The sequence below is a fragment of the Chelonia mydas genome, chromosome 14 (assembly GCF_015237465.2).
Source record: "Chelonia mydas isolate rCheMyd1 chromosome 14, rCheMyd1.pri.v2, whole genome shotgun sequence".
Classification (NCBI taxonomy): Eukaryota; Metazoa; Chordata; order Testudines; family Cheloniidae; genus Chelonia; species Chelonia mydas.
The window spans coordinates 10,883,886-10,911,758 of record NC_051254.2 but is presented as its reverse complement, the minus strand read 5'-3'; the positions used below and the strand labels follow the sequence as shown (position 1 = coordinate 10,911,758).

The following is a 27,873-nucleotide window of genomic DNA, read 5'->3' as shown; positions in this document are numbered from 1 at the left end:
TTATTTAACGTTACTGTGATTATCATGGTATTTGGCTGGATATCCATTAAAGCAAGTGATTTGGTTATATATGCTACTAATTGACACTTCTTGTTCTCTCGGGTGGCATAATTAAGGCAGAGAAGTTGCCTGTATTGTTTATGTGGTGTGATATATAGGGTCTGACTATTGGCTGTCCGACTATCACTATAAAGCCCAAAACATTGGTAGAATTAGGATTTATATTAAAAATAACCTCCTCTCCCTCAAATAAAACTACTATAGTACAGATTAAAAAATAAACAAACCAGAGTTGAACGGTACAAAATTAAAAGCCAACTTTTACCCCATACAAACTTTTTGTGCCGTATGATAGCCCAGTTCTTAAATGGAATGATGTATCAAAGGCATATTTCCAAAATGGTTTGTCTGTTAAGATAAGAAATTGTTCCATTTTCTGCCATTTTAATACTATGTAGTGGATACAGAGCCCTTGCATTCAAACAGTGAAAATAGGTAGATTTACTTTTTTAATTGTTGTTGGCTTTTTTTCCTTCCAGAGCTGTTGATGTTTTGCGAATGGCATCAGCGACTAATCATGTGTCTTTGCTGATTACGAGAGATGAAGAAGCAAAGTAAGAGAGTTAAAATGTTTATATTAAAATTACCACTACAGCATCCCTCTTCCTCAATAAACCCCAACACTTTCACTAAAATATGTCATTTGTTAATATACTGATGTTTTATAAATTTGGGTTTCAGAGTAACAGCTGTGTTAGTCTGTCTTTGCAAAAAGAAAAGGAGTACTTGTGGCACCTTAGAGACTAACCAATTTATTTGAGCATAAGCTTTCGTGAGCTACAGCATCCGATGAAGTGAGCTGTAGCTCACGAAAGCTTATGCTCAAATAAATTGGTTAGTCTCTAAGGTGCCACAAGTACTCCTTTTCTTTTTATAAATTTGGGATTACTCATAAGATATCCACAACATAATTTGTTTTTGTGTTTTGCGTAAACATTTTTATAGCATAATCCATTTTCTCAGAGTACAGTACAGAGGTTTTTGTTATCTTCCCCCCCCATATGCACATGTAGTATACCCCAAGCTATGATACCAAGATGGCCGTGGTGAATTGAAAGTGCATCAATATATTTTCTATCTGACTTTTAGGGCCATGCTATCTACATTCCATGAATATATAAAACTGGTCTATAAGTCAAACAGAAAATATGAATCCTGCTCACCATAGTCAAACGATCAGTCCCAGTTAGTTCAGTGGGACTACTCACTTTAGTAAAGGCTGCAAGTTCTGACCCATTTATATTTCATGAATAAAGTCTAAATGTTACATGGTACAGTTAATAATACTATAAAGTATTTGCTGTCGTCATAATCATGATTTCCTGACTATTTGTTGTCTTTTTAAAATATAAGACGTGGAATTAAAAAAATGATTAGTATTTGACAGTAGAACAACTTTAATTAGTGCCAGGCATCTGAAATAAAGTCCTTGCATTTGTTTTTTTTTAGAATTGGCTTTTCAATCTCTTACTTACAAGCTCTGAATTAGTTGGGATAAGTAGGTTAAACTATTCAGTGGAGCAGATAGTCCAAAATTCCTACATTATAAGGACAGTTACACTAAAATATCCCTTTAATCTTGTTATCTACAGATAATCATATAAACCAACATTGGCATAGGAAGTGTTGGGATGAAAAGAAGCCAGGAAGCCCATCCAGGTCTATCCCCCATTTTGATTTAGCAGCTGTTTCCTCCAAATTTTTATGTAACTATATTTGAAAATCATTAAAGAGTTACTACTCTTGTTACCTTTCCTAGGCTCTTCCATTTATTAACTGCCCTCTATGTAAAGAAGGTCCACCTAAATTCCTTTAGAGCATGGCCTTTCTTAATCTTATGCTTGTGCCTCTTTATTCCTGTATTTGACAGTAGTTCAAATGGCTTTGTAGCTTCTATCCTCTCTCTCTTCTTCAGACTGTTTTAGATAGCTCTGAAGTTCACTCTTAATCTGCTTTTATCCAAAGCATACTGACCTAGTTCCTCTAACCTTCTTGAATAATTAAAATCCATGAGCCCCAGTATCATTCGGGTGCTTTGTCCGGTGACAAGATTTCACTAGCTATTTTAAATGTGTCCTCACTCCCTTTTAGAACTCTCAGTTAATTTCCTTCCACTGTACATATATATTATATTAAATACTTCATTTATACATAAGTTTTTGTGTATATGACTAGAACCTGGTGGTAGATAAGCACCAGTTAAATAAGTATGTTTGTATTGCTATTAAGCAGTATACCAAACTGTGATTTGAGTTGCCCCTGTGTAGTCAATGGAATTACTCTGGAGTTATAGTGCAGTAACTGATATCACAGTCTGGCTATTCAAGTTACCTCCACCCTAACTCTGTGATATTAGTTTTCTGGTGTTCATGGTTCACAACCTTTTAGATATAGGCCCTCCTCACCTTTTTCTTTTTTACTTTTACCTTTATTCCTGAGGTGATGGTGGTAGTAATGACTACATTTTACAATCTGATTTTTCTTAAATGAAGGTATAATCAGTGTTTGATTAGTAGGGATTTTTTTCTTAATTGAATAAATAATGTTTAATAATGGATTTGCAGGGTGAGCTTTAATTATTTTGTTGCTAATTAGTCCAAGAACTATTTCTGAAACTTCAGAAATGTTTGGAAATAGTAATTAGTTGATTTCTACAGAGCCAATCATGTAAATATTTTAAATACAAAGGAGGATTCACAGATTTATGAGATTCATTCTGCAACCAGCTGTATATTCAAATTGTGTATTCCTCTTGGGGGAAGAATCCAGAACATACCTATTGGTATATAGCACTAAGTATATGAATCTTGGAAACTAATGCCCAGGGATTTATTTATGAAGTTTCCAAAGAGGAAAGGAGCCACACAAAGATGAAGCTGTGGATTGAGCCAGAGGCCTAGATTTTTGAGAGCTGACTCTGAAAAAGATATGGTGGTCATGGTGGATAATCAGCTGAACAAGAGTTTCCAGTGTGATGGTGTGTCCAAAAGGGCTAATGCATAAATGTGGCATCTCGAGTAGGATTAAAAAACGTCATTTCACCTCTGTATTTGGCACTAAAGTAACTGCTGCTAGAATACTATGTCAGGTTGTGATATCCACAGTTCAAGAAGGATGTTGATAAATTGGAGAGGGTTCAGAGAAGAGCCACAAGCATGATTCAAGGATTAGAAAAAATATGCCTTATAGTGATAGACTCAATGAGCTCAATGTATTAATCTTAACAAAGAAAAGGTTTAAAGGGGTAATTTGATTAATCTATAACCGGGGTTCTTCAACTGGGGGTCGGGACCCCACAAAGGGTCGCGACGTTATTACATGGAGGGGCGAGCTGTCCGCCTCCACCCCAAACACGGCTTTGCATCCAGCGTTTCTGATGGTGTTAAATATATAAAAAAGCGTTTTTAATTTGTAAGGGGGGAATCTCACTCAGAGGCTTGCTATGTGAAAGGGGTCACCAGTACAAAAGCTTGAGAACTACTGGTCTATAAGAACCTACAAGGGGAACAAATATTTGATAATGGGCTTTTCAGTCTAGCAGAGAAAGGTATAACATGATCCAATGGGTGGAAGTATTCAGACTGGAAATAAGGCATAAATCTCTAACAGTGAGAGTAATTAACCATTGGAACAATTTACCAATGCTCATCGTGGATTCTCTGTCACTGGCAATTTTTAAATCAAGATTAGATGTGTTTCTAAAAGATCTGCTCTATGAATTATTGTAGGGAAGTTCTGTGTTATAAGTTACAAGTCTGTGTTCTGCAGGAGGTCAGACTAGATGATCACAGTGGTCCCTTCTAGCCTTGGAATTTATGAATCTGTGAATTCCTGGCAAGTGTTCAGAGGTGGCTCAGGGAGTTAGGTAGTTACATGCAGCTCGGTCTATTAGGGCCCAGCACCTTAAAAGAAAGGTATGCTTCTCTCAGAAGAGAGAGGTAAATTGATTGTGCTGACCGGAAACCAAGACAGAGAGCTCTGTGGAAACATAGGATCTATCTTGTGTGATTTCTACTTGCCAAAATATTTTTTAATCTTCTGCTTGTATAAAGTGCATGGGACAAAGGCAGCTGGAGACTGTTAGAAAATTGGTGTCAGTTTGAATCCTGAAACCCCTACAAACAATTTCTACCCAGTGATGGTAACTGTGCGTTCAAATCTGTGTCTCAGTTTCTTTTTGATGCACCACAGCCCTGAAACAAGACCACAGAAGGATATCTGATGCTACCTAAATTCTAGATGTAAAGAAGACTTTATCACTCTTTAGATCCAAGTACAGTGTCAACTCTCCCTCTAGTGTTCTCATCCTTTGGACTGTGTAAGCTATTTATTAAATTAGACAACTACTTGCTGAATAAGACATTTCAGTTGCTAATATAGTACTGGGGAAAACCGCTACCTTTCCTGTAGCGTCTTTTGTACAAATTGCATCCCGCAGTACTCTACAGAATTAATTCAGTAGCAGAGGTAAAAAATTGCAGGAGAAAGAGAGTGAAGAGGTGTGTGCAAGGGAGACAGATATTCAGAATTAGAAGGAGGGATAAAAACATCTGCCTAGGAAGGAAAAGGGTCTTTCACCATTGGTAGCAAGGTTGTGTGGTGGGGTAGAGAAGGAAGTAGTGCTAGATGATCAGAAGGGAAAGTAATGTGGGGTGTGATTCCTGGGTTGTGGTAGAAGGAGTTCACAGATAGTTTTTAAATTAACCAATGCAATTTTAACTGGATCCTAAAAGAAATGGAGAGCCAATGAGTCATTTGACCACTAGGGTGAAGTGCCTGTGCTTCTTTGGACGTGTTAGAAGGTGGTCAGAGGAGGAGAAAGCAGCACTATTCTCTCTCTGCCAGCTCGCTCTGTTATGACAGGCTTGTTGCAGGAGGGCTGCCCTCCATTTTTTTTTTGTAAAACAGAATACATAACAATGCTTGCCCTTATATGAGAACAGAAGCAAGCTGTAGATGTTAATTGCCGGTAGCTAGCTTTCCTCATTTGATCAGTGTTTTCAAATAAAATTACCAGAATCTCTCTCAAAAACCCACAACAAATATTTCGTAAGTTTCAAAGTTATCTTTCATTTTTATATGTGGAGAGTGCAGTAAATCAGCAGTAACTCTGGTGAAGTCGATTACGCTGGTGTAAAACTAGTGAAGGTGCGGTCAGAATCAGGCTCCCTGTTCCTAAATATTTGCAAGTCAAGTAAGTCAGCTGACATTTAAAACAATGCAGAAAAATAGACAGTGTCACATTTCACGTTTCAAAGTCGTGCACTTGATCAGACAAAATGTTGAGCGCAACAATCAGAAAAGCTAATAGGAGCTCACTGGCTTTTCCAGTGGAGCAAGCAAAGAAAAAGCTGTATTTATAAAGAAGAATCCCTGAATAGACATGAGAGACTTCAGATGTATAAATCCTGTGAATGAAATCTGATCTATTATTATGTAGGAAAAGCAAAAACAGGTTCCAGGTGCTTTTCATCCTCCTATTATGTATTAAATATTGTGTCTCAGAATTAATAACAAAGCTAGAACAAAAGCTTTCTACCCTTGTGCTGTGCATCCAATTTCTGTTAGTGAATAACTCCTCTTGGAATCAAGCAGCACCACTCTCTCATTCGGAAGGGTGACTGTTGAGCTGCTTCAGAGGCACTTGCAATTCAGGGTGAATAGAGCTAGCAATTAAACCTCTGTACCTTGTGGTAACCGGCCCATCTGATGAAGAGACTGTCATCAGCCTCTGTGCTTGTCCTTCACATATCTGTTCTCTGTATTTTTATATCTGACAAAAACATCAGTTTTCATCTGGTGTTGAGCCATCTGATCTTTAGTACGCTGTAGTCTGGGGAAATTGGGTGTTCAGAGGAAAATGTGAGATATACATTCTAAACAAGTGGCATCCTACCTGGTCTACAAGGGTGCATTTATAACTGAAGTTAAATAAATACAAAACAAAGGTATTTTTATTATTATAGGAAAGAATTTCTAGACCTGATGGATAAATATGGATCATGCAGTAACACAGGCTCTGCAAGATGTTCACCAACACAACTGCTAGCTGGTGAGACATTGAATATTTCTACATTTTGCACTACAAGGAAGTAATAGAGGATGCTTGATCTCTAACATTATTTCAGGCTAAGACTGTAGTCATCCTTGCATGAAATGTAAACCAGCACTTCAAAAATGTAGGTTGGGGGTGGGTGGGATGGGGAGTATGGCTTTGTGATTAGAGCAGGTGACTAGGAGTCTGGCAGGACTCCTGTGTTCGTTCGTTACTTGAGCATTAACTCACTTTGTGATCTTGGGCAAGTCACTTAACTTCTCCATGTCTATTTCCCCATCTATATTGTATCACCTACCTCAAAAGGTTTTAATTATTGAATGGTTTATAAAATGTTATGAAATTCTCTGCTGAAAGGTGCATTAACATTACAAAGTGTTGATACCTGAGAGATTGTACCGATGCACGCTCCATTTGGGGTTGCTGCACTAGTAAGGATGATTTATATACTGCATCTACCTTCCTCTTTAAGAAAGGTAGATACAAGATTATTTTGCTTCACTCACTCTTTTCATTTGAAGGGCCAGTCTTCACATGTCAGCAAGTGATGTATGTTTCTGAAAACCTGAGTGCTTGACTTAACTCCCACTCTGAAGCTGTGTAGCCTCAGGCTTCTTTGTGTGTTTGTTTGTCCTTTTGACAGAAGCTTTCTTTTATGGGATCCTCTCTAAGGATGGAAGGAAGGAAGGAAGGACTGGGAAAGTGGGGTGAAACACCTGAGCTGTTGGTTTAGAAGTAAGAGGGGGTAGAGGGGATAAATAAAGCATTGCAGAGAGAAGTTATTTTCAGCAGCTGCTATGGAGCTCTCAACTCCAGCGTCCTATTTTTCTGATTTTTCAGATCACGTGCACGTTATACAATGAATCCAGGTGCTAAATATTGCCTTCCTAGAGCCAAAAGGAGGGGGTCAGATCACATTCATTCCCTCCCAGGAGTAGGTTTAGAGCCTTCACATTTTTTCCTATTACCCAGAAGGCTGGATATGGCTGATTGCAAGACTTGCAAAATGCTGGATCTTGTGACAAGCTGGATATTGCACAGAAGCCTGAAATGCTTGCTTGGGAAAACACTCAATACCAGAGACACTTCTGTTCTATTCAATATCAAAATTAATAATAAAAGACTTGGTCATAATGATTCAGTTTACCAGAACTAGAACAGGGTATTAATTTAAGTTCATGGGGAAAAATCATGCTCCTCTTCCTGACATGTACTGAACTATTTGCCTGAGCAAGACTTTCAGAAATTGATGTTATATGTCAATGAAACACTTTGCCTTCCCTGAATGTGGTTTTTATTTCTCTTTTCTCACTATTTCTTTCTTTGAGGAAAACATGTTGACAGCCTTTCTTCTGGATCATCCTCAAGGTCACAAAGTCCTCAGCTTCCGCGTCCAAAGGGTATTGTCACCAGCTACAATGGAAATAATTCGGTTACCACAACAGCCCCACAACTCACAAAGTAATTCCTGAAACTGACTCTAGCTATCTTCTCTGAACTCCCTTGATCAAAAGTAGCTGTGTTTAGCTGTGTTTATGAATATTTTGGGTGGAGCTCACTAAAGGACTACGAAGATTATATTTTTAAAAATCATCTTACTAATAACACTGTTGATTGTTAAAACTGAAAGAATTTTTAAAACTAATTTATTTTGGCCATTTTCTGCCATTTGTTTACTTTTTGTGTTCATTTTGGTGAAATTAGGCTGATCAGATTTACTGTTATTTCTAGCCAGCTCCTAGTTAGTTTTTGGTTCTGGTTCATGTACACTAGCACACTGCCACAATGCTTAGGTTGCAAACACTGTAGGAGGGCTGCCAATCCAATGATATTTTTTTTAAAAGCCAAAAAAAGAGAAAAACATAAAAATATATTTGTTACGTATTCAGTTGAAGTCACTAGGAGCTAGAAAGGTAGGTATGGTACACGAGCCCTAAATTCACAAGCTCAGCACCTCGGAATGTCAGGCCATATTTACTTGAGACATCCAAGTTTGAAAATTTTGGCCAAGTTATCCAAGGTCACGCTGTGAGTCAGTGGCAGAACCAGGGCTAGAATCCAGGAGTCCTAACTCCCAGCACTCTGCTCTGACAACTTTTTGAAACAAGTTCTGTCTTAATATAAATATATATATAAACAGCTTTATAAAAATGCTTGTGTTGAACTGAGGCAGTTGAAAAATATGAATACCAAGTTTCTGGAAAACAGTAAGCAGTAAAAATGCTGTAACAGTTTTGTGGATGGTGTGATAGCACCACCTCCTGACAGTTCTGGGGATTAGCTCTGCGAGGTCAATGCCCCTTCCAGTAGTTGCCCTCCTTCCCCCCCCCCCCCCCCCTCTCTTTCCAGGACCTCTCTGTGGCTTAGCCCTCTGGCATGTTTCCCCCTTCCGGGATACCAAAGCCTTCCAGCATGAATTGTCCCAGGCAGTCCACAGCCTTGTCTGTGAACCCAGTTCCTGCCCTCTACTCTGGGTTCCAGCTCAGGGGCCCCCCTCATCAGGAGCCAAAGTCTGCCCTATCCCACACCATGCTGCTTTTCCCCTGAGTTTTCCTACCTTTCTGGCTCTCCAACGCAAACTCCCTCCTCCCAGGGAGTAACTGTAGACTAGCCTGCTGCAGTTCCCTTTCTGCTCTCAACTCCTGGACTTTATACAGGCCCCTCCTGTTCCTGTCCATCTGAGCCTCATGTCTAATTAATCCCTGTTCCCTGGCTGCTCCTCCAGGTGCAGCCCAGGCAGTTAATTAGCCTACTTCGCTACCTTAACCCCTTCTGGCCTTATGTGGAGTGGATACCCTATCATAAACTTGAGATGGAATGGACACACAGCAAGACAGCTTTGCAGTTAGATTTACACAAGAACACATACTTTTATTTATAAATACTTTAAAATAACCTTAAAAAGAGAGAGGTGACATGTGACACTTTCCAGATGAATGCATTTTTGTGATTTCTTTCAAATCCCTAGAAATATGGTTATGTCTCTAATGAAAGTAGAGAATTAGACACACTTCAATTCTATCAGTGTATATAGCACTGCTTTAATGCTTAGTTTAACTTGACTTTCTATTTGTAATTGCTTAAATTAGTATTGAAATTAGTAATTTTGTATTAAGAAGAATGTGGACTATATGAGTCTCCTGATTAAATGTCAGCCATTTATGTCGAACTAATTGTTGCAACACACATGTGAAACCAGCAAGAGAAATATTGCACCTGGGTCTTCATTGCTGCTTTTTTCAAGCTCCGCAGCCTATGTAACTGACCTTTTAATGCTAATTTTCTTCTTTTTCTTTCTCCTAGTGATAGTGCATTTCAGATTATCACTGTTTCCAAGGGAACAGGCCTAGGCTTGAACATTGTGGGAGGAATTAACAGAAATGAAGGTCCCTTGGTGTATATTCAAGAAGTTATCCCTGGAGGTGACTGTCATAAGGTAGATATTATAAAGTCCTCTTTTATTCATAGTTCCTTCCCATGCAGCTCCATTTTTTTCTTTATTTGTTACCAACCTCAGTATAAATGCTCTCCAATATCAAGATTGATCTACTTTGACTTGCTATGCTAACAGCAAGCCGGATCCAAAAAACAGCGTTCTGATAGGTGATACTAGACTTTTTTTAGATAGTGGCATCACCTTTAATAGAGCATCCTGTCAAGGGTCAAATCTTGCCTTGTAGTGACTATCCTGTATGGGAAGGAGAAGGCAAGTGTGTGTAGATATCCTTTCCTTCTCCATGCATCTATGTGATAGTCAGAAGGCTTATAGGGCACTCTGGAGAAAACTAGGAAAGGAATCCAGTTGTTCCTGCTGGCATGCCACAGCTGGCTAAGGGTTATAGGATTGGGGCTAGTTGGTGGCCAGGGTTAAAGTTAGGGCTGGCTGGCGGTCAGGATCCCAGGCAGCTACCTACTAGTTGGGAGTATATGCTTGCTCTTCTTTAAAGAAGCTTAGTGGTCATAGGCACAAACTTCTGCACTTCTTCTCCTTTCCTTCTCCCATTTTCTATGCCATTTTGTATCGGCAGAATGGCCCTTCTAGCCATCCTGCACTCATCACCATTGCAACTGATTGCCACCGTTAATGAGCTAAGATATGATATAGATAGGAATCATTATCCACATCTTTTACCTGAGAAGACTGAGACACAGAAAAGTTGTGATTTGCTCAGGCAAGGTCACACCTGTGTGTGGCAGAGCTGCAATTAGAACTCAGATCTCCTGATATCCTGTCATTTTCCTTTATCACAAAACCTATCAATTTTTTCCCAGTTGAGACGCAAACAGTAGCTGTTGCCAGGCCAGAATAAAGGGAATATTCTGTAGGCCAAATAATTAAGAGTTATGTTGAACTCTTTGCATACTATATCTTGCATCACTGAAAGTATGTAATGGACAAGGAGGACGAATAAATCACAAAAAATTTAGTTTTCAGAGCTAGATTTTCTAAACATAGCCTTTCTTTTTGAACCCAGGGCTATTTATAAGTGTGATGTGGGTCATTTTAGAAATAAGGAGGGTGAGGTAATACCTTTTATTGGACCAACGGCTGTTGGTGTGAGAGAGAAGCTTTCACAGAGCTCTTCTTCGGGTCTGGGAAACTTAGGTCTGGTCTACATTACAGAGTTACGTCAATGCAAGGCAGCTTATGTTGACCTAACTATGGAAGCATCTACACTTAAATTTTGCTCCAGACAATGTAACTGCCCCGCTACGCCAACTTAACTCCACCTCCACGAGCAGCGTGGAGTCGAGGCTGATGTATTTAGGTCTACGCAGTGTCAGTGTAGACACCACATTGCTTATGTCAATTGTTTCTGGCTTTCAGGAGCTGTCCCACAATGTCCCACATTGACAGTATGGTCGATACAAGTACTCCTGGTGAGGACATGCACCACCGATACAAGGAGCCAAGTGTAGACACACACAAGCAATGTAATTACTGCGGTGGCTGTATGCCAATGTAAGTTAGGTCAATTTAATTTTGTAGTGTAGACATGACCTTAATCAGAATATAACAGCTAAATACCAAGTGAAATAGATTGTTTAGCATAAGTAGTGAACACATATTTCAAGGGACCATTCCAGATGAACACCCCTCCAGTCATACGAAGGAACAGAAAGGGGCGGGGGGGGAAGCAGTTGGCCGGGGAGGGCTTTTAGTGGCTTATAGATTGTTGTAATAAGTCATAAATCCAGTGCCTCTGCTCAGTCCATGATTTTTAGCGTCTAGCAAAGTTATGAATTTAAGCCCCTGGCTCGTCTTTTGAAAGTGTTGTGCAGGTTTCCTTTCAGAATGAGGACTGATAAAGCTTCCCAGACCAGAAGAAGAGCTCTGGGTAAGCTCAAAAGCTTGTCTCTCTCACCAATCTAATTCTAATAGAATTTCACCTACCTTGTCTCTTTAATATCCTAGAACTGACACAGCTACAACACTGCATACAGCAATGGGACATTTTGACCTGTAAATATTGATTGTGTCTGCAGAGCAAAGGCATGGATGTTTAACAACTTTTATTGCACCTGCAATGATTTGTGGCCACAAAATTCTGCCTGTGATTATTTGTGACCACAGATTTGTAGGTACAGAAAGGGAGGGCAGGTTAAGGCCAGACTGCAGATCGGGGAGCAAATTGGAATGCTACCTTAAAACTGCTTATTCATTAATAACAATGATTCTTCTTTTTTCACTCTTATTTTGTTATAGCTACCAAAAACATTTTACAGTCTTAACCTATGTAATTTAGTGCTCATTCCTGCACAGTTGTGGTCAGTGGGAGCAAGACTAAGTCATTTATTTTCAAACTGTACTGTAACACTAATACAGTTTAAACGGTCAAAATCTGAGGCTGTATTTAAATCCTCATCTTCTTGAAATTTCTCAATTTAAAATGACAGGTTTCAGAGTAGCAGCCATGTCAGTCTGTATCCGCAAAAAGAAAAGGAGTACTTGTGGCACCTTAGAGACTAGTGAAATTCCACTGCATGCATCCGATGAAGTGAGCTGTAGCTCACGAAAGCTTATGCTCAAATAAATTTGTTAGTCTCTAAGGTGCCACAAGTCCTCCTTTTCTTTTTTCAATTTAAAATGTGATGTTTGCCATGTGAGCCACCAGAGGGCAGCATTGTAGTTGGTATTTTTGTATACTGGTGGCAAATAAAAAACAAGCTATTTTTCTTTGTGGTCAAAGACAAATATTAAACAACAAAATATGATGTGTTATAAAATCATAGTGTTCAAGCAGCTAAAATATAAGTATATGTATGTTATAAAATTTTATATATTTGTTCCTTCTCAGGCCAGCATATTTAGGTTTACTAATTTCAAAATTGTATTTTTTCTGGGGATTTTTTTATGAAATATTAAAAAATTGAATGAAGGTAGAATTTTGTATTTCAGATCTTCCAAATTGTCCATGCAATGAATTTGTATGGGTTCAGAAACACAGGTGCATCTTGAGTGTGTGTATTTTTTTTGCCATATATTAGTGAAATATAGTAATTTTACAATCTATAAGCGTAAGCTAGAAAAAAATATGACAATATATAGAATGATTAATAATTCTCAATTCTCAACTGAATTCTCAATTACACTGTGATTTATGCCCACTCTAAGGCCCATTTACACAGCCAGAAGAGAATAAAAGGACCTCGGTGTAAATGAGAATTCAAGCCCCCTTTTTAAAAATGTTGTCCTATGACTGTCTGTAACAGAAATATGGTATGTCTCTATGTTTTCAGAAAGTTGCAGATCAGTCTGCTTCTCCTGTCGACATAGTACTGCCTCTTGCGGAGGTGGAGTAATTAATCCAACAGGAAAGCTCTCTCCCATCGACTAAGAGCGTCTTCATTAGACCTTCTACAGCTGCAAAGGTGCATCTGTGCTGATGTAAATTTGTAGACCTGCCCTCAGTATCACAGCTAAATACAAGGTGGAAGAGATTGTTTAACATAACTAGTTAACATATATTCTAAGGGACAATTCAAGCTGAAGAGGCCCATTAAAACCTCTTCAGTAATAGGAGAAAAAAGGGTTAAAGATTGTTGTAACATGCCATAAACCCAATGTTTTTATTAAGACCATGATTTCTAGCTTCTAGTAAAGTTATGAATTTAGCACCTAGGCTTGTGTTGTGCAGGTTTCTTTTGAGCATGAGGTCAGAGTGATCGCTTTGTAAAAAGTAAAAACAACAAGGAGTCCTTGTGCTTATGACCAAATCAATTTGTTAGTCTCTAAGGTGCCACAAGGACTCCTCATTGTTTTTGCTGATACAGACTAACATGGCTACTACTCTGAAATTTGTAAAAAGTGTTCACCAACAGGTGATATGGTACTTGTCTTTTATCATTTTTTTTGTGAGAGCTCTTTTGAGAGCATAGTGATTGTCTGGTTTCACCCACATAGTTTTTGTTGGGGCATATAGTGCACGAGCTGAAGTACACCCCATGTTGTGATAGACATAGGACCCGGGGATCTTGAAAAGCATGTTGTGGGAGGTATTGATCATTGTAGCAATGGAGATACCTCTACAGGTTTTGCATCTGTTATTCAGGCAGAGTCTGGTGCTGCTTTGAGTTGGTGTGTCCTGGTCTGTGAGGAGTTTGCTTCAGATGATGAGCTTGGAGAGGTTGGGGGGGTGTTTGAAGGCCAAAAGAGGGGGTTGGGAAAGATTTTTTGCAGGGTATAGTCCCCCATTGAGTATGGGCTGTGATTGTTAAATGATACCCTGTATGGGTTTCAGTGGGAGGTAGTAGGTGACAACTAGGATTCTGTGGTTGGAGATGTGGGTTTTTTTTTTTTTTCCCTGTATTGAATCAGGTTCTCTTTCAGTATTTGAGTGGTCTGTTCCACGATGCGATCTTTACCTTCAAAAGATGAGCCTATAACCCGCTAACCCCCATTTTTTTTCCTTTGACTACAGATGCTGAAATGGGCCATTTCAGTATAAAAGGTCCCTTAGAATATGTGTTAACTACTTATGCTAAACAATCTGTTCCACCTTATATTTAGCTGTGACAGCGAGTACCTTTTCCAGACCTGATCTGTGCTCAAAAACTTCTCTCTCACCAACAGAAGTTGGTCCAATAAAATATATTATCTCACCCACCTTGTTTGTCTAATACCTTGGGACCAACATGGCTACAAACTGCAAAAAGCAGATAATGTTGTTCTTATTCCTACAATTCTCTTCTGCCTCTATTGATGAAGTTAGGGCTAGTCTACACTGACAACGTTAAAGCCACGGCAGCGCTTTAACATGGCTTGTGTAGTCGCAGCAGAGCACTGGGAGACAGCTCTCCTAGCACTCTAAAAAACCACCTCCACGAGGGGCGTAGCTCTCAGCACGGGGGGCATAGCTCCCAGCGCTGGTGCGCTGTCTACACTGGTGCTTTGCAGGGAGATGGTTTTTTACACCCTTGAGCGAGAAAGCTGCAGCTCTGTGAGGTGACAGTGTAGACAAGCCCTTAGTCTCTTCTCCCATGTTCAGATCAGTCTGATTAAGGAGTGCCTGAAAAGTCCTTGGGTATAGCTCTGAAGGGTGGTTTCAAATTACCAGTTAAATCATCTCTGAGCTGGATTAGAGAAACTTCCCATAGGTATTCCATGCTGGAAAAACTGTTGTCGGTGGTTTATTTTTATAGTAAATTAATTGCTGTTGTAATGCCACTGACATCTTATCTATCTTATCTTGTCAGAGCTTTTATACGGACTCCCATCACCGTAGAAACTGAACGATTTCAGCTGATGAATTTCAATTCAGAGATGGATTCTTTGTCAGCAATATTTCTATAATCTGTGTTTTGCAAATGTTAAATTCCTTTAATACCTGTGATAGCCGGACGTGTGTTCATTCCATAGTTGAAAACTTTGTTGTGACTATTCAAGTCACTGAACGTTGATTATAGTCTATGTCGGCAGTATACAGTACCTGCCATGTTGGGATTCTAATCGTGCAACTTGTTCCATTCATTCAGAGCAGTCTGCCTGCATGGGAGGCATGTTGATTCCAGTGGGCTTCTGTGTCAACACAAAGGGTCTACCCACAGTGAGAAAAATGTCAGGATTCAGGCCAGAGATTGGTTAAAAGCAAATTCTAGTATGTCGTGAAGTGCAAACCAACCAACTGAACTTCAGTATTGTGAAGTCAGAGTCCATAGCCATTTTATTATTTATTTCAATGATAAGTGAAAGGCTAAACAAGTGACTGATTGAGGTTCTCATGCTCACTCAAGCCATCATGGAAATCAGACATATAGTGGCTATGTTATCCTTTGTCTTACATGGCAGCAAAGCAAAAAGTCTGAATCTAAAAACAAACAGCCTGCAGCCAAACAAATCAGACAAAATGGGGTGGTCGGCTTCTCTCACAACTGAAAAAAAACGTGATATAAAAATGGAACAGCTAGACCAGGTGAGCTATGCTTGAGAGTCCTGTAGGACAGGACAAGAAATAATGGGCTGAAATTGCAGCAAGGGAGATTTAGGTTAGACATTAGGAAAAATTCCTAACTGTCAGGGTGGTTAAGCACAGGAACAAATTGCCTTGGGAGGTTGTGGAATCTGTCATTGGAGGTTTTTAAGAACAGGTTAGACAAAGACCTGTCAAGGATGGTCTAGTTAATACTTAGTTCCTTGCACTGGGGCAGGACTGGACTGGATGACTTTGAATCCTACATTTCTATGATTCTGTGATTGTCAGGCAATTCATAATATAGCATTTATTTAAAATGAATAGTGCATAGTTGGGTGGCTGGAAAAATTGGTCAGCATATTTTTCCCTCAAAGTAGTTATAATAGTAAGTCTGATGCAGTCTGGTGCATCCATAGCTTTTCTGCACGGTAACAGTTGTTGAACGTTCGATACTGATTTATAGAACCAAAGCGTAGAATATAGTATTGATGATTGTTTCTTTGTGCCTTTTGAAATCTAACACATACAACACATTCTTTCATTGCACAGTTATTCTACTAAGCAGCAGTACAAAAGATGTATATTACTAATGGATTAAACATATTCGTCCAGGCAGAAAGTCTGGCCAGCCTTGACTGTTTCTTAAATTCATGGGTTCAAAAGTACATGTTAAACTGTTGCAGTTAGAAAATTGTTTCAGTTACATCTTCATCAACAGTGAACGCAGAATGTCACACTTGGATTCTTTATTGTTACTGATTAGGATGGACGACTGAAGCCTGGAGACCAGCTTGTATCCATAAACAAGGAGTCAATGATTGGAGTCTCCTATGAAGAAGCAAAAAGTATAATCAACAGAACAAAGCTGAGGTAATTATTGTACTACAACAGCTAAACCCCCAAAGTGAAATCTTGTACAAGTTTTCTTTTGAGTAGTTTGAAGTAAGAAGACAAGTTCATGGCTCTGAAATATTAAATACGCATATTACTCTTAAAAAAGCTCAAATATGTTACTAATCCAAGTGATGCAAAATTGTTAGGAAACTTTACTAGCTCAGTCACAAATGCTACTCACCTGTCCTCCACCTTCATAACTGATGATAATGAGGAATGAAATAAAAACAAGTGTCAAAAAAATTCTTACCCCATGAGGCTTGGACAAGTAGAATTTTGCAAGGCTGCTTTATCATTTTATGAACAGTGTTGCATATAATCTATGTAAAACATTTTTTTTTAAATTTAGATCTGAATCTGCCTGGGAGATCGCTTTTATCAGACAAAGAGTTTTTCCCGGTTGCTTTGAAAATCCTCAAAGTCCTGGCAGTCTCTTGGCATCTTCTGCTGGATGCGGACAGCAACAGACACTACTTGCGTTTAATCTTCTTTCACCTCCTAATGAGAATCCGGGTTCAAAGGTGTCCACATCCTACACTGTGAGTATAGTCTTGTCTCTTGTTTTAGAACAAACCAAGTAAGAGATTAATTTTCTAAATTATAGAAATCCTATTGCAACTTTTTTCCATATTTCAATATTAGATTAATGGCAAGTAGTTACCATTCCAATAAGTAAATGATTAGACTCCTCCTCAAAACCCCCTGGGGTATTAGGAGCTTTCTGATAGATGTGTAAGATCTCTCTAGAATCAACAGTACTGGCCAGTGGAATGAGAATATTAACTGAAATCATTAGTTGATTGGTCATCTCGCTTCTCAATTAAATCTTAATTGTGATCCTAGGTTGTCAAATTCTTCTTTTGAAAAAATAAATAATATCTAACCATTTCCATTTTATATTTCAGATATGGAGGAGATTTTGAATATTAGTAAATAGTGAATAATAATTATTATTATTTAAAGATTTTTTTTACAGTGCTTATTACCATAACATAGGGTTTATATTAAACTTAAACCGAAAAATGAGAATTACATGAAGCCATGTACAATTATTGAAATTAGAAATAACTGTCATTTTTTCAGGGCTAAAATCTAACGGGACATAAGATCTTTACGCCTCACCAAAACAAAGCCAAAAAAACTAAACCACATAAAAAAGCCTTTAATGTAGTGCAACTCTTGCTAGACTTGTGCTCCAGCAAACCTCCCGGGGGCGTGAATTCTGTTGTGGGGGGCTCTCAACTGAGTGTGTCCTTCCACTGGTCATGCAGTATTTAACTCTGCTAACTGAGATCAAGAGATTCCCATCTGATTTTAGCTGCTGCAACATTGTGTAGGGAAAGACCAGATAACATATGGGGCACTTGACAGTTCTTTGGGGACTTTTTGGCACCTCTTCGCTTTAGATTTCAAACCTTGTTCCTTGCTGGGGTGCCAGCTACCTGTGACTATTTGCTTTATTTGCATGTATCTTTTCTGGTACATTGTACATCTGTATAGCTTGCTAGTGTGGAGTTGCACACCAACTTGTGTTAGTGGATGTTTCTCTGCTGTGTAAAATGTGTTTCTCTCCCTGGCTTTAGGAGACGGTTGACAAGTTCCTTCAATAAAAAAAAAGTTTTTTAAAATAATAGATTTTTACACCTTATGATGATGATACAGTTTGGAGACGGAATGTAGACTACTATAAAACTTTGTTTAGAACTCAGAGTTTTATAGATGTTTTATCACACTGAAGGAAAAATATAAACAAACATTTTAGTTAATGTAGCACATCATTAGTGCAAACTAAACTATCATAGTGTGCGATGATGTGAAAGTTTTGAAGACCAGAGAAAGCTGACTATTTTAGAACTGCCCTCTGTTTTCTGGCATTTTTAAAATATATTTAATTTATAGTTCTTTTTAGAGGTGAACAAAATAGTCTCTTTCAATAAGCTGGACTTATACAGTTATTTTTTAGACTCTGTAATCAAAGGAGGTGGTTCCCCTGTGTCCATATTTGAAAAACATGCCTATGTGTTCCTTTTCAGAAACATCCTGTGTAGGGTGCAGCCTCCTGTGCAGCCACACTTTTTTGGTGTTCACTGTGATGGTTATTCTGCAGATAATGAACCTCAGAGACTCGAAAATATTACCATGTCTGTTATATTGCTGTTGTATAGTACTAAGTTTGTGTACACTTATGGCTCTGCCAGAGGGACAGAGCCTTTCAACTATAGCTTACCAGGTTAAGTTCAGCTGTGGCCCCTAATGACCCATTGTTATTTGATAGCTGTTCATCAGCCTATACCTAATTACTTTGGTATCAGTCCAGTTCCCTGTTCCATGTCTCATAAACGGTCACATTTTGAACTAATGCTCCGTCTGCCAATAGTCTTGGCAAAGAGGCAAAAATTGGATGCACCATGAAAGACCGTCACTGTTGCAGCTTTCACCAGCTCTAAAATTCAGGTGCAGAAAACAAGACGAGGGGAAAACAAGCCCTGTAAAACAACAAGAGCAAGTGTTTCAGTGGTATAGAAGTTTTCCTAATATGTTTACATGATTTACAGTATACTGCACCCTATTAAATATGTGGCAAAGTGGCCCTCTTCTGTTCCAGCACTAGGTTTGACACTTTTAGTACAAACCTCATCAGTAATGATCCATAATACATTTTCTAATAAAATGTCTCACTTATGGCTTTTTATTAAAATGTCTACATAATAGAAATCACATATGCTTTCTGAATTGAAAAATAAGTCTTTAAAAGCCGTAAAATCATCAATGTGGGCTACACCTCAGACAGAGCATGGTTACATTGGCTTCAGTTACTTTTTAAATAGTACCATATGAAAAGTACTCTGTAGTGCTTAGGCACAGTGGGTATACCACAGTAGCCTTTACATTCTGAATGTCATTGCTTTTTTATGGTGCCTGTAAGAGTTTAAACGTAACATAGGGGTTTTTGGCTTCAGTGTTCTTCCAGTATTGTTTGTCTACCCATCCACCCATTTTTTTTAAAGGTTAACATTTGTTTCGAGTCTGGTCTTTGACCTACTTCAGCAAATGTCATTTCATGACTTGTGATTTTCTTTCATAGATGAAAACTGGATTCAAGAAGAGAGAACAATCTCCAATTCCTTCTGCAGACAGCAGCCCTGCTGATGTGTCTGTGGCTGGTAAATGCTTTATTTAATTTTTTCCCCCTCTTATTTTTTGCAATTGCTCTTCCACAGAAAGTAGTGCACAATGTGATTTACTAGGCTTTAAGGAAGGGTATATGGGCCATTTTTCTAGCCGTGAATAAAAGGCTAAAATGAATGGATTGTTCAGCAATCCATGTCAAATATAACTTATGTTGTCCAGTTTCTTGGACAAATAGTTGAAACTAAACAAAGATGAATGATCATAACGTTTCAGTACAGCAGTAGTAATCAATAGACTCAGTTGAAACCAGGTAATGAAGACTCACATATAAATCAAGACTAGGTTGCCATAGAAACAGTGCTTTCTCAGTTTGATAAAATGCTATAGAAGTATATTGCATGTACTTTTTTATTTATTTTTTTTTTTTTAAGGAGGACATTTTTTTTTTTATTTTAGGAACAAAAATAACTGTTAAAGTGGCTTGTGTGTTCTTTCAGTTATATAGAGGCTACATTAGTAAACTATCTACTTAAAACACTGCTATGGAATTTTCTGTATGTATTTCAGAACCTTAATGTTCACGCAAAGGTGATAATCATATCATATCTCTAGATATATATTTTGGAGGTGCTGAAGGAAAAATAATTGGGGATCTGATCTTTCACAACAATTAGATCTGAATTGACAGTGATAAATCCGTCAATGAGACGATTTGCATAGTATTTATGAACAATGAAAATGCACAGGCATGACATACACACTTACATTGGTGTTAAGTACGGCTAGGCTAATGGTTGTGCTCTGTACTGCTATGCAGTAGACAAGGAGCCCTCTTACCACTCAGTTGGTACAAATGAGGGCAGTGTGTTCATTACATCTGCCTCTCTAATTGATCAGTCCACATGACCAAAAACTCCAGTCTAATTTGTCAAGAGAGGGAGGACCAACACAGAGGACCGTAGTGTCACTCCACTGACATTACCTAAATTGCGCTAGGGATTAACGTGGCCCGTAGTAGATACCCTAATTCCAAATGAAGCAGTCTGATTGGGATCGTGACCAACTTGGCATAAATAGAGATATTCCCAAAGGGGTTAACTGGCTGAATACCAACTTTTGGAACTGGAGACGTCATGGTATTTCATACAGCTTGAGTTAAATAATCAGACCTCTCGATCATACTGCCCATGAAAACTACCATGACTAGATTAGATCAGAAGCATTACAAGACAAAGGCTCCTTTGACCTACCGTTTAGGGCTTCTTATTTAGTTAAAAGGAAGGGGTACGTGTGAGCTGAGCCACTGCCATTTTTCTTTTCCAGATCCAGACTTCTCAAACCAATGTATTTTTAAATGAGGGATCTATGCAACAGACAAAATGCAGTGACTGGGAGCTTAATAGCGATGAAAATATCCCCCTTCCCTCCCTGCTTGAAACAGTGGGGCTCTATATCTATTTTGATCACAGTTAAAGATTTTGGACATACGTGGTAGAGTGTAAGCTTGAGAGATTGTCCTCTCACCAGCAGATGGTTCAATAAAAGATACTATGTCACCCACCTTGTGGCTCTCTGACATGCAGTTTAGTGAGGGCCAGATTCTCAGCTGGTGAAACTTCACTGGCTTCAGTCCACAAATAGAATTGAATTAATTGGATTAAATCAGAAGAAGTCAGTGACACTACATCAGTTTATACCAGCTGCGAATCTGGACCTCAGTTTCGGACATTTGTTCCTGCGTCTCCACCACAAAAAATTCATTTGCCAAGGACAGTCCCCATGGGAACAGATTCCCAATGATATTTTAAAAGGGACTAAGAAGGCTACAATGCATAATAACATAAACAAGATAGCTCTAGCAGTTGCTGTACAATCTATATTATACTGTCCCATATGCTGTCTCTGGACTTCCTTCGTTCCATTGTCATTTGACAACATGTCCTTGACTGAAACTGCTATTTCTGTCACACACGTCTTCTTCAAGGCTAACGTGAGATAAAGATCCAAGCTCTTGGATCAAAAATTGCTGTGATTAAGAAAAATCAGCATAACTTTGAGACGTGCTTGAAAAAATTTATGCATAAAGCCCATGACCCAATAGTTTTGTGAGCTTAGTATCCACACACTGACTTCAGGGGAGCTATGCCGATTTACTCTAGCTTAGGATGTAGCCTGCTGTCTTTAGAATTTAATAAAGCATGCAAACAGTATTAGTGTTACAGGTTTCCAAAAAGATGTTTTTTTGAGCACATATGGAGAATATAAATTAGTTTGAGCTTGGAAACAGATGTTTTGTGAATTACGAAATCCAGTTTTGTTTTTTTGGTTTTTTTAGTTTTGTTTCTATTCTGTGTTTTGGAGATGGTCCCAAACTGCAGAGTCCTGAGGTTTTCGGATGCAGATTTTGGTTTGAGCCCATCTCAGTCTCCTACTTGATGAAATAATAAAATAGGACGAAGAACTAATTAAGAACACTAGTTAATATGTGATTGTTCCTCAGAATTTCAGCCTTTTAATAAGAAGTGTTTTGGATGCCTTTCCAAATTAGGCAATTTAATAACTTCACATTGATAAGCTTGTCTATAGCATGAACCTCTTTGTACCTGGCCATCTGCAAAAACTCAGCAGTGGATTTATTGTTTGTTCTATTTTAAATAAAATGTTAGTGCATGTAAAATCTAAGTGAAGCTACAAGTTTGCTGCAGTGCATATAGCGAGCAGTCAAAGGCCCTGAAGAGCCTTCTGCTATTTTCCTAGTGTACTGAGATGTTTCTCCAACAGACTGAGAAAACCAGAGCACTCTGGCAAAGCTATAGTTGATTTTTCATGTATTGTTTTCCCTGCAAAAGAAATCTGTAGGTGTGAAATCTTTTGTGTTGGTTGCTTATAATTTTGGACTCACTTTTCCTCCAGCATTTATAATTTGCACGTAAGGGAAACTGAACAACTGCATCCGAATCCTAATATATTAGTGCATTGTTTAATTATGGAAAATTGTTACACTCTTATCTGAAAGGAGGGGCACAGTGGGTGGACAGGCCCCGGAGAAGGGGAGTTTCCCATTCCCACTAGGCAAGAGGAGAAGCCAGAAGGGATTCACTCCAGGCAAGATCCCTAATTCAGCTCTGCCCCTCAGTGGCAGGAGATAATCCTCCTCTTGACACAGTGCCTCCTGCTATTTCCTCAGAGGATATATAGAACCGACCAGTTCCTTAAGTTAAACACCTGGAATTGACAGTAGCAGAAAAGCTAACAAATGGGTGACATCTCTGAATTCATAAATGTGTTTCCAAAAGCACTCTGTATGTATTCCATGACAGAAGGTAGTGTCACAAGTGTAAGTCATGTTTTTCTGTTACGACATGACCTCATGCTACATACTTCCCTCCCATTTTGATGGATAATTATAAAATGGTTTAACAGTGGTTAAACGGTGTCTGTATTTCCCCTTTTGGGTATTTAATGAATATTTTAGTAATGTACCTTTTAGCATTTAAGAAAAAAGTCATAATAAACATTAGAGTTCATTCCTGCAATCAGGTGATTAGCTGGAATTATTTTGAACAGCAGGACTACAGAATACATTCTTCAGAGGGAAATGTTCCAATTAAAATTCCAATTAACGTACAATCTGTTGTCTCTTAGCTGTTGCTTCCAACTGGACTGAAGATTATGGACCTCAAGAAAGGAAGATTTCTCTGAACCCCACTGTTCGTCTCAAAGCAGAGAAACTGGAGATGGTAAATAGCGCTTAATATTGTTTTCTATTTTTTTCATAATCAGTGAATGTAAAATGTCTAAAGAAAACGTCTAGCTTGACTACTGCGTAAATAGGTAAAAAAGAACTGATTACTTTCCAAATGTATAGATCTCTCAGGCTCTGTATCCATATCTGACTTTACTTATTGGGCAAATAGTTAAAGGCTGGTTGGGTCAAATAGTTAAATGGCTGGTTAATTTCTAAATGCATTGTTTGCTGAGCATCTTAAGTGTACACAACATCGTGTTGAAAGAGAATATTGAAAAAAGGAATTTCACTCATTTCTATCCATCCTTCCTTCCCTAGGGTTTTATACTGCCACCCATCTCTGTACTATCTGAGTGCCTCCCACATAAAATTGATAGCAATAGCAAAGTCCCTAGTGAACTTTGTGGAGTCTCTGGCACAAAATTGTAGCCAAAACATTCAGAATATAAACAACGTGAAATAAAATCTAGGTACGGAGGAAAGAACAAAGTGCCAAGGGCTCATAAATAGAAAAAATAAATGCAAACAAAGCCACGTACATAAAAGTCTTCTTTTTTTTAATTAAAAAAAGGCAGGGAGCTAAAATTTAAGGAGAGAAATATGGAGATACCCACAAAGGTATGTGGAGATATGATGAGTAAAAGAAGATGAGAGAAGTCAAAGAAATTGCGCCTACAGAGAAGTAACATCCTGGAGAAGATTCATAGTGGGAAAAGTAGAAAACAGATGAGAGAGATGCAGAAGGAAATAAGATGCACGCAAGTACTGTAGAAGGACAGATCAGTCACATACATTTTTGCTGAAACATGCAGGACATATTTAAATTGATTATTTCATTTGCCCTAGCACTGTCAGCATACAGTAGTTCGATCTATCATTTTTATTGATCTTTCCTGCATGACACAGTGTATTTCAGAAGGAAATACAAATAGGCCTATTTTTACCAACATTTTTATTTGTTTCTTGTTTTGATCATAAGAAACAAGTGTCAATAAGGGGGTAAAAGATAGCAAACAGTGTTCAAAGTAACAAAAATCTTCTAATTATGGTTTGGAGTTAATGTGAGAATGCTAGACTGCATTATAAGAAGTTCAGTTGATCCCTTTCAACGTTCCATGAGAGACTGCAGTAGAGGAGTTTGCAGTGTTAGCAGTACTTTACCTTAATAATACTCAGGTCATTGGAGCAAGAAGATCTAATTGTGAGTTGGAGGAAATGTAGCTATACAGTGAAAAGTGTCTTCAGGTGATCAGCCAAGAGACCATTAAAATCATCTAGCTAATAATACACGGTAAAGATGGAGGGAAAGAAATCTTTTGGGTCCTCTTGTCTCTGCCACTGCAGAATTGAAGTTGATAGGTCAATATTAAGTGCATAAGTAGGTCCTATTGATATGCTTAAAGTTAAGCACCTGCCTAGACATCTGGTACCCTGGCCTTTGAAGTGGAGAACATCTTGCATGTTGCCCATATAAATTGATTGCCAGTTGACAGCTTGTAATTTATACATCAAGTTGAAAGCTAACAGATTATAAGGATGAAGGGCATAAGGCTTCCTAATTCCAACCAGCCTCTCCCTGTTTTAGTCTCTCTCCCTCCCATCTCTCGTCCATCTTCTACCTTATCCCTCCATATCTGAAAATATTCTGGAGAAATGAACATGTGATGAATGTGGGGATGCTCAGTAACAATTATTGGCCTGTAACCCAAAATCTGATTATATGCCCCAAATTAGATGGCATGCTAAAATGGTGTGATAGATTTCCACTACTAGAGGAGTTTCAGTTGATTTCAACACTCTCACCTATAGTGGGGAGACAGTAAGCAGACAAGGGATTACAAGCCATTGAGACAGAATGGTTCTACCTACCAAACAAGGAAGCAGCTGTCAAACAGTCTGAGGCAAAAGGAAGACTTCATACATGGGTTCGGAAACAAAGAAATTATCAAGCAATATAAAAATTGAACCCATGCGCACACACAGTAGGTGGGGGCATTTAAAAATGGAGCTGCCCTGAAAGAGGAAAATCTAAGACAGTCCCAAGGCAGGTGGTCTGAGAATAACAGTGGGGCATGCTGTCATTTGAAAGTTCCACATTGGTCCCCAGTCCAGCCAGGGCACTTAAGTGCATATTTGACTTTAAACACAAGAAGTCACTGTGTATGCAGTAGGACTTGCATGTTTAAAGTATGCATGTTCTTGAGTGTTTTGTTGGGCCAGGCTTTAACCAGCAGATTTTTTTTCTTGAGCATTTTGCCTTTGTCATAAATTGTCTTGTGCTACTATCCAGAAACTATTTCCATGGTATTTACTTTACCTCAGCCATTTTAATAACATTTAAAGGAAAACCCGTATGAGCAATGGGCTGTCCATTTAATGATGATTTATGATAAACATCTTTGTGTGCAATATTCAAAAATTTTGAAGAAATGTCTTTAGAATATGACATTTTAATCATTCGTTAATTTAGCAGTCCAAGCCTCAGTACATTCTAAAGGATTTAACATTGATTATATTTCTACCTTGAAAAAAATAGTCAGTCATTTTCATGTTTTGAAACCAGTATGTCTCTTTGGTTTAGTTAGCTTCTTCTGCATATAACTTAATTTACATTAATGTTTGGCTCTTTATTACATACTTTATTGTCTTTGATATAGCATTTGCAGACTGTTTACATGCCATTGAATGGTTTGTTTTGCAAATTGTTATATTTATATGCAATTTTCAGGTATACTCTACCACTCCATCATGTTTAGTCTGCCCTACTTCCATTAGCACTATAAAGAAACCATTACCAATTATATATATCAGCATTATCTTGTACGCTGTATAATGTGTTGGGTTATTTACTTCTTTTTTTTTAAACCTAGTCTTATAAAAGCTATTTGAGGTACACAAACTAATAATTCCCTGTGACTCAAAAGCACAAGCACCAAATTTAGTTTAACTTGACAAAAAATTAAATAAATACAAAAACTGAGAGTGAAAGCAAATGCTGAAACTTTGATATGAAATCATTCTTTGTGCTGACGGTCCAAGTGAGTCAAAACAGGGATACTGTGTGGAAGCATGGGCATAAGTGTGGCATCCGTTACCCGTTTTCCTTCATTAGCCTACTATAGTGAAAGTTTCTTCAGTGTCAGGTAGCTTCTGAGAGTTTTGTAAACCAACACTCTCATACTATGGTGATGACAATATTATAAATACGATGATCGTTCTAACCTTAATGTTTTCAGACCAAAATATCATGATCATGGAAAAATTGTACTGAGCCACAAGTAGTCCATATTAATAAAGACAGCTACACCTGGGGAGTCACCAGAGCCCATTCTGTCCATCTTTCTTATTTATCTGTCCTTGAGGAGGTTTAAGAAACAGTGACCACACAAGACACATCATCTTAGTAAAGGAGAGCTATAATGAAAAGGCTTTTTTCCCCATTTGAGGAAGAGATCTCTAACCCCCATTTAAAAAAAAAATTATTTGTTTTCTAGGCACTAAATTATCTTGGGATTCAGCCCACAAATGAACAGCAGCAAGTCCTGAGGCACCAACTCCAGAAAGATTCTAAAGGGACAGTATCTTTTGGAGGTAACCATTTGTAGAGTGCCCTGGAAAATAATGTAACATAGAAACAGAGAGCATATAATACCCTTTTATATATTTTCAGTTAAAATAACCTTCCCATCTGTAAGTTATTACTGTAATGAAAATTCTACATGGTGAGGTGAGATCGTGATTTTACTATTTAACAATGAACTTGCAATTCTGGAACTAGCCATCTGTAATGGATATCAGATTTCTCCTTTATGAAGAGCAGTCTCAGCTCACTAGCCCTTAAGTGCACTTTGCTCTCACTTATACTAATGAATTTTCAACTTTGTCTTGAAAATAGGGTATTATTAAGTCTGGGGGTTTTTTAAATGAAAATGGTTTGTCTTTAAGAAATCTCTGCTTTCTTTCAAAAATAAAAGCACAAAGTATCTGTTTTATAGCAAATTCATTTTTGCAGACTACTTAATTGTAAACAATATTTCTTGTGTAATAGTTTCCTAAGAAACAGTCATGAGATTGAAGCATGCAGTGTCATTTTAGTTGCTACTAATTTAGGCATCACGAACCTTAGAAGTTAACCATTTTTCTTCTCTAAATTTCTTAAATATTAAAGTGGGCTTCAAAACAATAAATAAAAATATAGGTATACATTTCTTTATTTTTAAATTGCATAATAAATCAAAGGAATTATGTGTCAGGTCTCCAGTCTGTGTCATCCAGCTGCTCTATGAATAACGTAAAACAATATTCGTTTCTTTCTGTTTCTTGATCTCTGAAACTGAATTGTAGAATTTCTAGTATCTTATTTATTTAATATTTGTCCAATCCATGGGAGTGAAACTAAAACACAAGTTGAGAAAATATTAGCAAGCTCCTGAGCATACGTTTTTAAAACTCCATTTTCTGTTTTTTTTTTTTTTTACAAACTTCCTCAAAAGAACTTGGTGCTGTGATAAGAAGCTGTAGACAAAATTGCAGGTAGATTGTTTCATCTTTCAGGAAGTTAATGGAGGAGT

The 27,873-nt window shown here is 38.1% G+C and overlaps 1 protein-coding gene across 15 annotated transcripts in view; it reads left to right on the top strand.

Annotated features, from left to right (window-relative positions):
* The window catches only part of STXBP4 (syntaxin binding protein 4), a 143,919-nt gene that overhangs the window by 15,063 nt on the left and 100,983 nt on the right, over positions 1-27,873 (top strand). For 14 of the 15 annotated variants that reach the window (XM_043528425.1, XM_037914673.2, XM_037914675.2 and 11 more), the window contains 9 exons: positions 540-614; positions 6,027-6,112; positions 7,444-7,576; positions 9,419-9,551; positions 16,292-16,398; positions 16,772-16,961; positions 19,508-19,586; positions 23,200-23,294; positions 26,797-26,893. In XM_043528425.1, the coding sequence (XP_043384360.1) occupies positions 540-614; positions 6,027-6,112; positions 7,444-7,576; positions 9,419-9,551; positions 16,292-16,398; positions 16,772-16,961; positions 19,508-19,586; positions 23,200-23,294; positions 26,797-26,893 (995 nt within the window). Of the gene's footprint in view, positions 1-539; positions 615-4,275; positions 4,379-6,026; positions 6,113-7,443; positions 7,577-9,418; positions 9,552-16,291; positions 16,399-16,771; positions 16,962-19,507; positions 19,587-23,199; positions 23,295-26,796; positions 26,894-27,873 lie in introns of those variants that run through there. The other variant, XM_037914679.2, reaches the window with a different exon arrangement.